Source organism: Martes martes (assembly GCF_963455335.1).
Source record: "Martes martes genome assembly, chromosome: 8".
NCBI lineage: Eukaryota > Metazoa > Chordata > Mammalia > Carnivora > Mustelidae > Martes > Martes martes.
This window is the reverse complement of record NC_137895.1, coordinates 98,947,496-98,962,253: the sequence shown is the minus strand read 5'-3', so window position 1 is coordinate 98,962,253 and position 14,758 is coordinate 98,947,496. Positions and strand designations below refer to the sequence as shown.

The following is a 14,758-nucleotide window of genomic DNA, read 5'->3' as shown; positions in this document are numbered from 1 at the left end:
GCTTATAAAGAACCAATAGGAAATGATACAATTTCTAATGAGATCTACTGAGATATAATTCATATATAATTCACACATATAAAGTATACAGTTTTATGGCTTTTAAGTATATTCACAGTTGATCAATCACTACCTCAATCAGTTTTAGAACATTTTTATTATCTCAAAAAGAAATCTCACATCCTTTAGCAGTCACTTGGTATGATACCCCTTTTATTAAAAGCACGTGGTTGTCATATATCCATTCAATGGACAATTATTTGGCAATAAAATAAAGTTCTGATACATGCTACAACATGGGTGGACCTTGAAAACATGCTAAGGAAATGAAACCAGTTGCCAAAGACCACATTTTGTATAATTCCATTTATATATGAAATGGCCAGAATAGGTAAGTTTATAGAAAGTAGATTAGTGGTTGCCTAGTTTGTTTTTGCTAATTGGGTTTTTTTTTTGGAATCACAGATATGTTCTAATATTGATTGTGGTGATGACTGTATAGTCCTGTGAATATATTAAAAGCCACTGAGTTGTATACCTTAATGAATGAATTATATGGCACAAGAATTGTATCTCAATAAACTGCTTTATTTTTTAGATTTATTTACTTATTTCAGAGAGAGAAAGCTAGCATGAGTTGGGGGGAGGAGTAGAGGGAGAGAATCTTCAAGCAGACTCCCTACTGAGAGTGGAACCAACCGGGGATCAGTGTCATGACCCATGAGATCATGACTTGAGCCAAAACCAAGAGTCAGATGCTTAATTAACTGAGCCATGCAGGTACCCCATAATAAGCTGTTTTAAAAAGTTTGGGGCTCCTGGGTGGCTCAGTCGTTAAGTATCTGCTTTCAGCTCAGGTCATGATCCCGGGGTCCTGGAATCAAGCCCCACATTGGACTCCCTGCTCGGCAGGAAGCCTGTTCTCCCTCTCCACTCCCCATGCTTGTGTTCCCTCTCTCGCTGCATCTCTCTCAGTCAAAAAAATAAAGAAAATCTTAAAAAAGTAAATAAATAAAAAGTACATAGGGATGGGGGCACCTGGGTGGCTCAGTGGTTAAGCATTTGACTCCTGATTTTGGCTCAGGTCATGATCTCAGGGTTGAGAGATTGAGCCTCCCAATGGGTTCTGTGCTGGGCATGGAGCCTGCTTAAGATCCTCTCTCTCCTTCTCCCTTTGTCCTTCCTCCCCACTCTCTCCCTCTAAAAAAAAAGTACATAGGTATAAAAAACTTAAAAGTACATATGTATAGAAAAAACCTGGGGACATACTAAAAAGGCTTATATTATCTTTGTATAAGGAATTATAGATGGTTTGTTTTCTATTTTATTTTCTAATTTTTCTACAGTGATCACACATTAATTGCATAATAAGCAATTACTTTAAAAATGTACTGATGGGCTGGGGCACCTGAGTGGCTCAGTGGGTTAGGGCCTCTGCCTTCGGCTCAGGTCATGATCCCAGGGTCCTGGGATCGAGCCCTGCATCGGGCTCTCTGCTCAGCGGGAAGCCTGCTTCCCTTCCTCTCTCTGCCTGCCTCTCTGCCTACTTGTGATCTCTGTCTGTCAAATAAATAAAAATCTTTAAAAAAAAATGTACTGATGGGCTATTTATGATTTTAAGAAATTATTGTTATTTTTAAGGCATGCTAATGGTATTACGGCTGTGTTGTATGAAAAAAGAAAAGAATTCTCTTCTCCCAGAGATTCATACATACAGAGGAAGTGATGTGTCAGGGAGATGCTGGAAGGGATAGAGGTGGGATAATTTTGTCCAAGAAATGAAAATTGTTAACGTTAGGTGATTGCTTATACTGGGATTTATTATAATTTTCTGTATCTTTTTATAGAAGTTCGGAAATATATATAACAAAAGAGTCAAAAAGAAGGTTGATGATGAGCAGAATGGACAGTACAGTTCCACTTTGGTTTTAGAAAAAGTTGTGTGTGCACATGAATACAAAAGGAGCAGAAGGAAATGCAATAAAATGGTGGTGTACACACACCACTGTCTTTGAGCAGCGGCATTACGTGGGACAGTCTTTTGTTCTACATGCTTCTGTGTATTTTTCAAGTATCCTACAAGACTATATGTTGATATCATGATGAGTAAAAGAAAAGACCCTCCTAAAAAAGCTTCCTGGTGCTCAAGCAGTCACCTAGATAGTAACACATAAGGTAACGTGAAGGGCAAATGTGCCAGCTGGGCTCACGGCCCTGCGGCAGCCAGGAAAGACCACACATCACTTGAATAGCTGATCGAGGGCAAGTCCTTTGGACTTCTGCCCTAGGGAATCTCAAAGCCATGGTATATGTACATTCTGGAAGCTGACCAGAATGTGTGGGCCTAACCTTGAGCATGTACAAAACCATTACAAAGTAGATGGTTTTAAAAAACCTACTTGGGTGAGAAACTGAGACACTACCAAGTTTGTCATTTCAAATTTAGATTGCCCTGGAGTCCACTGGGTCTTTATCCATATTTGCAAGTTTCCAAAGAATGTAATATTTTGAAACATAAAAATGGCACAATAACAACTCATCACTCAAAAAAAAAAAATCTTTCCCTCAAAACTCCAAAAATAAGTAAGTAAAAAGTAGTAGGTAACCAGAAACCTATGTAAACTTCTTTTGTTTTTTTAAGATTTATTTATTAATTTTAGAGAAAGGGAGAAGCAGACTCCTTGCAGAGCCCACAGTGGGGCTCGATCTCACAACCTGAGATCATGATCTGAGCTGAAATCAAAAGTTGGACACGCTAAACCTTAACTCACTGAGCCACCCAGGAGCCCCAGAGATGTATCCAAACTCTTAAAAAAGATGAAAGGGAAGATTTTTCTATATAAAGAAAATATCACATGAAATTATCTTAATAGGCAAAATCAATCCAATTATGGCAATGCTAAGAGAAGATGACACGGATAAAAACAATCAGCGTGCATGGGACCTCTCTCCACTAGAATTTCTAAATCTTTGTGCTCCTATTACATACTAACCTAGACTGCACTTATTTGTAAGTATCTTCACTCTCTTACTATTTTTTAAACCTTCTGAAGGCAAAAATCAAGTGTTTCAATCCCTAGAAAGTTTTGCATATGGCAGGCAATTAATCAATGATTCAAATGATCAAATAGTATAGTATCGATGAGAGGACATAATGATGAATGACGTACTATACCATATTCAAATAATTTAATGAAAATCCAGAAAAAATATGGTACATCAGGGTCACAATGGCATGAGAAAATGCTTGCCAGAGATAAATCAATAATAGCTAGAAATCCCCTCCTTTTTGAGAGATTAGATGTTGGAAGAAAAGGGGTCATTATATACAGTGTCATTCATTATGTGTTCTTGAAAAACATCCTATTCCGCAAAATGCACTAAAAATAACAGGACTTATGGGGGAAATGTAGGGCTGGGACAGACAGCTCAACATCTGTTTAACTTTATGACTACAGCATCAACAAAAACACTGACAATACTATTTAAATTACTAGCATGGTTCAATCACTCCTGACTAGTGTCCTTAGCAGCCTTAAACCCCGGGACTCCTGCTTCTTTGAGATGTAGGTCATGGAGGGCATTCATTGCCGAGAGAGACTATTTTCGTAAAAATTAACCTGAGGATTATTAATCCACTGTTTTAATACAGCAGGGGTGTCTTTGCGACTTCTTCATTTGCACTGGTAGCAGTTCACTGCATGAAAAGAAAGATATTGCTGCAGATTTTCGATTGTTTTCCCTACGGTCTTCACATTTCAGTAAGCCTGACTCTTCCTTCCACTGTGAGACAGCTTGATATTGATTGTTAAGAAACATTTCATGTGCTGGGAAAAATCATGCTGGAAGCACCACAACTTCTAGGTTCTACTAGCATCATTTCTAAATGCACGTGAGATAATTAGGTCAAAGAACAGACTGGTAAGCTGCTAACGCAGGTGCTGGCATATATGATCTCAGATTATAGCGGGAGTAGTTGTAACCGTTGTAATGATGATAGCTAGCAACATTGACTGGGGTTTTCTGTGTGCCAGGCATGATGCTAAATACTTTATACGAATTATTTCATTTATTCTTCACACAGGCTTTATGAAATAGATAAAGCAACAGATATTCAGTAAGACTAAGTATTAATCTCTGCCCAAAGTGACAAAGCTGTTAAGTGGAGAAGCTAGAATTTGAATCTTGATCTTTCTGACTCTACGGTTCAGATTTTAATAACCACAATGGAGCAGTATTTCTCATCCAGTAAAAGCCTGAAGTGATTCTACAATACTCACAGACAAGGTAGTCCGATGTGCTTTATCCTACTGGTACATGTGAACATAAATGTTGATATATGTACCTAGAAAACCACGAAGCACTGTAGAGTGCTTATTATTTTTCCAGATTTAAGCTTTCTGGCTAGGATGTAAGGAAAAATCTCTGGACAAGCCCAAAGGAGAATTCCAGAAGCATGACACCTCCTTTTCAGTTCTTTCCAGCTGGGTCACAGGCCTGCTGTGATGACTCAGGCTATGTAAGGGCCTTGGAATGGACACACAGGCACACTTCTGAATCCCATACAAGACATCAGGCTGTATAGGGTGGGGGTGGAGGGAATTATGACTGGGGAACTCATACCCAGCAAGAGCCAGGATTTTAGGCATGAATGCCAACAAAAGAATTCTGGTAAAATTTTGGTGACCTTTAACAACTGTGGATTCTGTACTTACTAATGGACCTGGAATTAACTATGGCAAGTAGTAGGGCTATAAAACTGAGTAATCTATTAACACCTCACAGGCCTGTGGAGTTACCTGTGGGCATTTCATTGAACATACTCTTTGTCACACACTCTTCTTGGCACTTTACAGGTATTAACTCATTTAATTCTCACAGCCCTGTGATATATATAATAGTCTGTTGTTCCCCCCCCTTTTTTTTAAAGATTTTATTTATTTATTTGACAGAGAGAGATCAAAAGTAGGCAGAGAGGCACGCAGAGAGAGAGAGAGAGAGGGGGAAGAAGGCTCCCCGCAGAGAGCCCGATGTAGGGCTTGATCCCAGGACCCTGGGATCATGACCTGAGCCAAAGGAAGAGGCTTTAACTCACTGAGCCACCCAGGCACCCCCATTCTCCCTTTTTTTATAGCTGACGAAACTCACATGCAGAGAGGTTAAGAAACTTGCCTAAGGTCACATAGCTAGATGGTGAGCAATTTGGACTTACGCTATTTAAGTTCAAAGCCTGCCTTCTTAACCTCTTCCCTGAATGCTCTCTTCAGCACATGGAGAAGAAGGGGTTAAAAATTATAATGTGGAGTGTTAAGAAAAAATTATAGACCTCCATACACAGTGGAATGTTAGTGGAAGAGTGACTAATTTTGCTAGGGGTGGCGGGGGTGGGGAGGGCCTGCTGGGAGGAGTGCCAGGTCAGCAAAGCCTTCACAGCAGATGTCAAATAGCTCTCCGGGACAGCAGACCAAACAGCGTGGGCAAAGGCAAGGGGTGGGCGATGGCCTGGCACACTTGCTGCTTGCTACTGTTGATACATAAAGTAAAAAGGGGAAGGGTGGCAGGAGATGTGCATGGAAGCAGGGAGAGATCCGACAGAGGAAGAATTTTGTTCTGTGAATTGGTCATCCCCAGGAGTCTGTGTTCAGGTGGGACATACTGCAGTAGGTTTTACAAGGGGGGGTGATGGGAGTCATACGACCAAATCTGTGCCATCGGATCTCGCCACAGTGTGAAGGATGGAATGACGTGGAGGATGGGGGTGCTGGGAAGAGAGGGCAGAACCTAGAAGGAGGGGCTGACTCCACCTAGGAGACTGTTACTAGCAGGCCCAGCTCTCGCTGGTGATGGCAATGGCGAGGAGGCATGAGCTGGGAGAGTTTTGATGATTGGCGGGTGAACTGGCTGGGGAAGCAGGGTGGGAAGGTTTTTAGGGGCAAGCTTGACCCGTATTCTTGTTCTCCTCACTGTGTGATCTGGGTCAGCTCCAGACCCCTGCCTGGGAAGTGGGGCTTAAAAAGGCACTGCATTTTCAGGTGTATGGAACTCAATGTGGTTAATAACTAATTCCGGGTATTATAACTTTCACCTTCTTTCCTATAGTATGAAAAGCCTCCCTGAATAAAACAGCAATGCTTTATTTGCTGATGATGATCGGTTTCATGATGTGTCCTTCATAGTCCCATAGCAACTCTGCCTATTCGCGGGGGATGCCCAGTGACAGATAATTACCACCTGCTTCCCTGCACTGTACTAATGATCATGGATCTCATTTTACCTTAGCTCTGGAAGGGACTGACAATCAAAGATGGGAAAATTACTCCACTCCTAAGATTGGTGGAGAAAACCAAGGACCAAAAGCCAAACAGAAGTTACGTTCCATGCTTGCAACTTCCTGTTCCCCCTAAGCTGGTTGGCACCTGCCTTTCTGCTTTATTCCAGCCACTAAGTGGGAAACTCTTGGGCTCTAAGGAGCTGCTGACGTTCAGGAGCGAAGCCCACTCAGCAGAGGGCGAGGCCACCGCTGGGAGGATGACTCATGTTGGATCCAGAAAGAAAACAAATGGTCTCGAAGATTTGGTGGTAATGGGGTAATAGTTAGGGGGAGGATATGTGGTGAGGGCTCCCTGCCTTTTCCAGGAAATTGGTTAGTGAGACAATTCTGGTGCGAAAAGACTTAAAAAAAAATCCACTTACTGATACAAGAAATCAGATCATTAAATCTTTCCTTAGGAAAGAGGGGGTTTTCCAGCCCACGGAAATAGAGCTTCAGAACGCCAGCCACTGAGTTAATATCATGGTTACTCTGGTCATCAGCTAAAGGGTTTTCACCTACAAAAAAAAAAAAAAAATTAGTTACATGCACAGTGCTTTTCTTTTTTTTTGGAACAAAAATATGTCTCTATACTCACACGTTTCTATAGATACATGTATCTTTTAATTACACTTTATGAAAGATTATATAGTACTAAAATTAAAAGTAATTGGTTTAGATATCCCAACCCATGATTAACCTAAAAATAGTTGGCGAAAATAAAGCTTTTAAAAATCTTAATGCTACCAAATAATCCCTTACGAGTTAACCAAATCTTAAAATAAAGTATTGTGGGACATCAAGTTAAAAATCTAATCTTAGCTTGACGTGAATTCAAATAGGACATTCTCTGTTTTTTGTCCTACTGGGAAGAAGATACCATATAGACACAATATCAGAAATAGTATAGGATGCACCTAATTGTGAATGCCTACAATTAAATAAATGTTTCCTGAAGTGGCCTGGTGGCATTCATGGCGCATTGGAAAGCTGCATTCGGCAGTGGGAGATTTGGAAATCAGACAGAGGGATCTGAAAATGTACCCTTAATAGTACCAAGGGACTTGTATAAAAAATAAAAACTTAAAAAATGTATCACAAATATGAAATTATGTTATTCTTTATGGCAAGCAGTTTTAAGATGTACATAATTGACATGGCTATTCCACGCCCATGAGAATTAAATTGAGATAAAATCCTTGAGAAATTCAACACAATATGCAGCCTTAAATCAAACTCTGTTTTTTATTCACAGGTCTGTTCTAAAGTTCAACAAAAATTGTATATTTTAACTTTTTTTTTTTTGCCTCTTGGGCAGGAAATTGATGCTTTATACATTTCAACTTATGCTGAATATGGTTCCTGTAAGAGACTTGGATCACTTTGCTGCTGAGAGGGGAGGCTGCTCTGCTCTACACATCCTATCAGTCAGAGAACTTGGAACAGGAAAAACAATCTGGATCCAAGTTTACCTCTTCCACTAAGCTTTGAAACTTTCAAGGGCTCCCTGCCAAGGGAAAAGGGACACAGAGAGAGAAGTTTGCCCTGTCTCCATGCCATGATGCCCCTCACTCTGTGGCCAAGCAGAGGAAGGAAGGTATAGATGTATCCCGGAGTAGACATGATAGAAATCATTATAATTGAGGCACATTAATAAATAAGAGCCATCCCTACAGAGTTACCCATTTTCACTGATGATACCTAATCCTCACCCTGATCCTGGAATTCTGCAGGCAATGAAACCGAGGCCAAAATAGGAGACGATTAACTTGGCCGAAATCAAAAGATTAGTCACTGGAAGAGTGATTTGATTCTGGCTCTGCCTAACACTACAGTGTATGGTTTTGCTAATTATAAGGTGCGAAGTAACAGTTCAGTAGGATTTATTGACAGCCAATGATCAACAAGAGTACACTACCCACTAAGGTCCCAGGGAAGGAGTCTGGGGATTGTAATAAGAGGAAGGAGAGCATTCCCGACATGCAGTAGGGATGAGTCACCTCCAACACCTGCTAGGTAGGCTCAGGGCTATCCTGCAGCTCTTCCAGAACCTTCTCATGGGTTCTCATGCTACCTTTCACACACATGCTGAGAATGATCAATGCCCGTCCTAAACCAGGATACCAAGCTCCTATGCCATTCTATACTTGATAACAAGGTCTTATGATTTTGGCTTCATTTCTCAGCTATGCTAAATAGATTCTTAAATCAACATCTAAAATGAAGTGAATGCAAAGAGAAAGATTTTGAGGATCTACAGAACGAGTATGCCACTTCACTCGAGAGCAGACGGCTTTTTAACATGGCTTGTGTGTGGGTACAGACATACAATTACCTCTCTCAAATGAATTTTTAATATCATTGACCTCCACCTGGGAACCAGACACTCTGAAAATCCCCTGATGTTGAAGACCTAAAAAGAACAAAAGAGGAAGAGGATGAAAAACCCCATCACAACCATTAGGTCCCTCTTTCCCCAATAATCAAATGTTAAATGAAAAGACACATTTACTATAATACTCCTAGTGATTATTATTTTTTAAGTAAGAATTTCAGGGGCACCTGGCTGGCTCAGTTGGTGAAACATGTGACTCTTGATCTCAGGGTTGTGTGTTCAAGCCCCATGTTGGGTGGAGAGATTTCTTAAATAAATAAATCTTAAAAAAAAAAAAAACAAAACCCAAAAAACAAAATAAGAATTCCATAGTTTATGGCTTACCATAGAGGTTGATGAACCGAATACAGCTTTCCACAATGAGAGGGATAATCTGTCCTGAGTCCTGGGTAAAGAGATGGAAACCAGTTAAACCACAGAGAGGCAAAAATCACACATTAAAGTTCACAGTTTATCCCTAATTCAAGAGGACTTTTTTACTCTTTTAGATGGTCATTTCCAACTCCCCCCTCGAAAATCTTCCACTAAGGCCAAAAATAAAATCACATTTAACCAAAGGTATATCTTGTTCTGGAGCAAACCACATTCAATACATTTACTGCAATCCTGTTTCAGTGTCCTCTGTTGTGCCTCAAGATGTCAAAGCGAATTCATCTCTTTTACTTATATGGAGGCTCATGTATCAAAGTGAATACATGAATCGCTCCTTTTTTTTAAGGGTTATTGATATAAGTAATTAATCTAATGGACCTAAAGAGAACTCTGTGTATTCTAACCACAGCATCTTAGGACTGACTGGCCGTACCGATCTCTACACACAGCCTTTCAGACATCTGGGGACCTCCTGGTGACATCCCGAGAGTACACCGTCGGGATGACAACATGCTTCCCGATGCATGACAGGAGGACTGTCTCCTAGATGATCATAATGTGTTACATATTTGTTTGGTTTGCATCAGAACTTACTCATCCTTATAGATTTTTCATCGTTATTTTTACATGTTTTAAGGATTATGAAAAAATGGCCCAAATGCACGTCCCGTTAGACCCTGTTTTCTGAGGAAGGGGCAGTTTTGTGGCCCCTTTCCCTATATCTTGTAATAGAGTCAGTGCACTCTGCTGAACAAGTGTGAATTCTGGAAATGTTTTAAAACACGTGTAGGATGACAGATGAGATGAAGGAGCTGCCGGGGTCACAGTTAATTATGCACCAATGCCATGCACTCCAAGTGGTTAAAGACGGTTACCGACTGTGGAGTTAATGCTCATATACCTTCAAAGACTCTGCTCTTTCAGGAATTAGAGCTTTACAGGAAACGTGGAGGTTCAGAATGATTAGCAGACATCGGGTACTAACGCATGAGGAATTTTATTCTGAACCGCACGAAGAATTGGGATGTCTTAATATATGGAAACAATTCAGAATCCACTAACTTTTCCAAATAAGCAACAGGGGAAGGATTGGGGATAATGCAGCGGAGCCATTTAAACTCTTAACTATTCCTAGGATGGCTCATATAGTTCTTGAGGAAGAGTTTTAGTTTAGGTTTTAAGACCATCTAATCAGTGTGTGAACCAGTTAGTGCTTCAATCACTTCTGGAGCTGGTATCAAGTTTCTCTAATTAGTTTTTTTTTGTTTTAGGGATGTACACTTTATTAATTTCTTAGAGAAGGTCCTTAAGAATAAAAATTCTTTAGTGTGGACTAGTTGGCTCAAAAATAGTGATGCAATTACACCAACACTTACTGTGAGGGGATATTTCTTTAAAATACAAGTGTGTTTTAGGGGAGGTAACCTTTATATGACCGTTTTACTTAACACTGTAATCTAAAAGAGTAACAAATATTTAAATGTAAGTGATAAAAGGAGAATATTAGTTTGCACCTCTGATGAACTTAGTATTAAAACAAAAAGAAAGAATAAAATGTTATTAAAAGAAAAATGTTTGCACTAAGAAAGTTCTAAATAAAAATGCCTTAAGTTTTCATATTATTTAAAAAACATTTTCGTCTTTACATTTCCTCAAGATAATCACTAATCTTTTGCTTAATGTCAGTATTTTATTTGGATACAATGAATTCTGTGGTCAAAAAGTAATGTGTGTGTGTGTTTTAATTTGATTTCATGGATGCCAGATGCTTTGGTAGAAAATAGTTTACAAGAAGTGAAACAATGGGCTGTGCTCCACCCACCATTCAAACAAACAAACAAACAACAATTAAAAAAAAAAAATCCCTTTGTGCCTCAGTTTCCCCATGGGAAAAAGGAAAAATGGTTTGCTCTTGCTTTCTCACAGTGACATTGTGGACACAGTGACATTGCTCCTTGAGCAATGGAGCACTTTCCAGAAGGGCAGAGATCTCTGTCTCCACTGTTTTATTGCTATGACCGAAGATTCTTTAATATGCCATCTGGTACCTGGAAGAGCTCACCTAAGTACATTTCCCAGGATAACTGGTTTACTCCTTCTTTAGTCCCTAAATTTGGTTTCCATTAACTGTTCTTAATGAAAAATCTTTTAAAAATATAATACGAGCTGTCCTGTTATCTTCAGCAGTCATTCTTGTACTGTGTTATCAAATACAACGGAATCATACCCTTGTTTCTTTGAGCTTTTCTCTATGTTTTCTCTGCCAGACCATCAGTTGCATATCTCAGTGCTTTCATCTAATCTTTATCTTCCCTTCTCTCCAGCTAAATTGCCCCTTCTTATAAGCCTTGGGCTGGGAAGCTAGCTAATCAAGTCTGACAATAATTTTATATTAAATTAGAGCCAAGAAGGCTCTTTCGAGGCTGATGGCAGTGGGTTTGTGATGGCAGTTTAGGTTGTCCAGTGGCTTTTCACTTAATGCCAAGGTTAGGGCTCGTTTTCAAGGCTGCCAGAGGTCCTCAGTCTCTGTGTGTGTGTGTATGCACGTACGTGTGTATGTGTCTGTCCATGTGAATATTACACACACACACACACACACACACACACACTGTTTAACCATTAGTGCCCGTATTCGATAGAAGATCTGTCTTTAAAGCAACTAAGATATCTATAACATATTATTAAGGGAATCACTAATGATGTGGTTTTCTACATAAATTTAGTCTTCAGGAACACTGGAATCCATGACATAAAATGTTAGGCACGAAAGAGAAAGAAAGCTCTTCTCTTTTTTGTGTAATTTATCTGAGGGTCCGTAATCCAGTATTAATGCACATTTGGCATTAAACACTGACTTCCTTTAACGAAAGCCCTTGACTCAAATTTGGTACAACTGTCAAACATGTAATGTAAAAACTGTTTATCTGCTTTAACTAGAAAAGGCAACTCCTCTTAAATCAGTGTTCAAATTTCTGTATATCCTTTCTATAGCAGATAGGCAGGAATCCATAAATACTAAAGCTTACTTTTCAACCTGATTTCCAACTGCAAACATTTTTCTTTCAAAGACCTTAAAAATCCAATTAAAGCCAAGCATAATTATGATTTGAAAATGATATCAAGAGCAAAAGAGGCTGTGGCCTCGCCTCCCTGCGGCACTATACCTGATGTCTCGCGTGTGAGTTCCTTCGTCCTCGGCTAGAAGCATTATCAGAGGTACAGGGTGAAAAAGAAGACAGAGTAAACACAGCAGAGCAGAGATCCAAGATACAGACCGCAGGATCTTACCATTTCTCCAATATAATGAATTCCTCAAGTCACAGGAAATTCAAACTCTAGCCGTGCTTCAGAGATCCCCTAACAATGTACTTTAAAAATAGATTGTGTGCCATCTAATTTGCACGAGTAAAAATAAAATATTTTATCAGATAAGCTCTTTTCCTTATTGCCCAAATTATGGATTTTTTTTTTTTTTTAAGAAAGAAAGAGGGCTTACTTTTTTGTCAGCATAATACCCACATGTATTTCCTCCTCTGAAGGCACTCAAACCAAATATTCTTTCCTCTCTGACTTCAGGAAATATTATATTGATTTTCTGGGAAAGCAAAGAGCCCCAGGACAGACTTGGACATAATGACCTGCCTCCTTTTACGAGAGGCTGAGACCATTATAGGAAGAAGCGTGGAGATCAGCCACCCAGATGGCTGGTGCCAGTACCTTGACGAATGTTTCCAAATCCCCATTAAACAACTTAGCATTATACTGTGAGCGGGGTCTGGACTTCCTGTGTTTCTGGGGCTTAGGGGGAACATTTGGAGGCCTAAGGGAAGGGAATATAATTACTGAGCATGGCAGAAATCAAACAATGAATGAAATACCCATAGGTCACAGCAAAATCACAAACCAGGATTTCTTGTGTGCCCCCTCCACCCACCCCCGCCATGGGGGAAAAGAGTCCTTCCCCTTTCCCATTTATTTACTTTTACTTATGTCATCAAAAATGATACAAACTATTCCTCAGACAACCCTTTTCTTATACACTGCATATGACATTTGTTTGCTAGTTTGTTTAAAAATGGAATTGTGAGCTATCTGGCCAAGTGTTACAAACTTGACCGGCTTATGAGTCACACGGAAGACACAATGAGTCATAAAAATCCGGGCTCTCGATAAATCCCAATATAAGAAATTAAATATAATATTTTTAGTTACAACATAATTCGTCAATGCAAGTAATGTCACATCTGTTCAATAGCCCTCAGATATTAATGGGGTTTTAGTTTATGCAAAAGTAAGTATTAATGGGGTCACAAGTGAAAAATTAGTTTGGTTCCAATGCTTTCTCGGGGAGGAGGTAGATACAGGCTCATATGAATGATTATTTCTTTATAACAAACTATCTCATCGCTTCAATATTTGTAGAGCATTAGCATACGTCCTTTATTCTGCTCTGGACTCTCCATCTCCAGTCTGTTTGCTCTGGTGGCTGAGCCAGTCTCTCTAACACACACACAACCAGTGCCCCACGCGCTCCCCTTAGACCCTGCAGCTTCTTGCTCTGTCGTCGAGAGCCAGGGCCTCTTCTGTCCTCTTCCTTTAGAGCAAAGACGCCACAAGTACATGACTCAGCTTCTCCAACTGTACTGAATGGGATGCAGGGAGGGAGAGTCCCAGGACCGCTCTCCAGACATTCCAATTTTAACCCTTCTTCATGGGAAGGCTTAGAGGAGGGCGTGCATCACACTTGGAATTGGGTAAGCCCTTTGTTATGCTGCAAACTGTCTAGAAAGAATTACCTTTTCAGTTCACTGACGTTCAGAAAGGCCAGGATAGAAACAAAATCCCAAGGACATGAGGAAGCCTGATTAGATTCATAAGAGATTACCATAATCTGGAGCTATCAAGAGAGATAGGGGAGCAAACCTGACAGGCTTCCACAGTCGGATTCTAGGACTCAGCTAGTAGGTGGGCTCCTAGGATTAACGGGGTATACAGTGAGCAGCACCCAAAGTCCCACATGCTTGAGAGGTTAAGAGGAGTTTTTTCAAGAGTCCAGAGGTGAATATGGAAACTTCCACTAGGCAGTATGCCATGGCCTGCTGAAATTTCTGAAACCTCTTTTATATACTGATTCTGGGATATTCATAGAGGAAAGGATCTGGTGGGCATAAAAACCAGAACAACTACCCACCAAGGAGTTTAACCTTATGTGCTTGATTTCATCCAATCTTTTCATTACTTTATAAGTGTTTTAAAAAGATTTTTAAAAATAATTAATTTGTTTTAGGGGGTGGAGGGGAGGGCCAGAGGGAGAGGGAAGAAAGAGAGCCTCGAGCAGACTCTACACTCGGCACAGAACTCAACTCTGGGCTCAATCTCGCCACCCTGAGATCATGACCTGAGCCGAAACCAAGCATCAGTGCCCAACCAAATGCACCTCCCAGGTGCCCCTCATTATTTTACAAGTGTCTTAAAATGTAGACTTTATTTTTATTCAGGTATGGTGAGGCCAACAGATCAGAAGCAAAGGCCACTGAAAGGACAGTTTACTACCCACACTGCCCAAGGGGAGGGGGCAGGCTACTCCGTGGAGGAGGGGTACATGGGGAAGCACCAGGGTCAATCGGGAGGGTAAGCAGGTTTAGGACTGGCTAGGTCGAACAAGTTTGGTGGGCTCTGGG

General features: G+C 40.3%; 1 protein-coding gene across 2 annotated transcripts in view; it reads right to left on the bottom strand.

Annotated features, from left to right (window-relative positions):
- The window catches only part of SRGAP1 (SLIT-ROBO Rho GTPase activating protein 1), a gene marked incomplete at its 3' end in the record, with an annotated part of 269,007 nt that overhangs the window by 28,344 nt on the left and 225,905 nt on the right, over positions 1–14,758 (bottom strand). The window contains exons 12-15 of one of the 2 annotated variants that reach the window (XM_080811741.1): positions 12,795–12,897; positions 9,030–9,090; positions 8,646–8,723; positions 6,694–6,828 (exon numbers count right to left, since the gene is read on the bottom strand). In XM_080811741.1, the coding sequence (XP_080667867.1) occupies positions 6,694–6,828; positions 8,646–8,723; positions 9,030–9,090; positions 12,795–12,897 (377 nt within the window). Of the gene's footprint in view, positions 1–6,693; positions 6,829–8,645; positions 8,724–9,029; positions 9,091–12,241; positions 12,276–12,794; positions 12,898–14,758 lie in introns of both variants that reach the window. The other variant, XM_080811742.1, reaches the window with a different exon arrangement.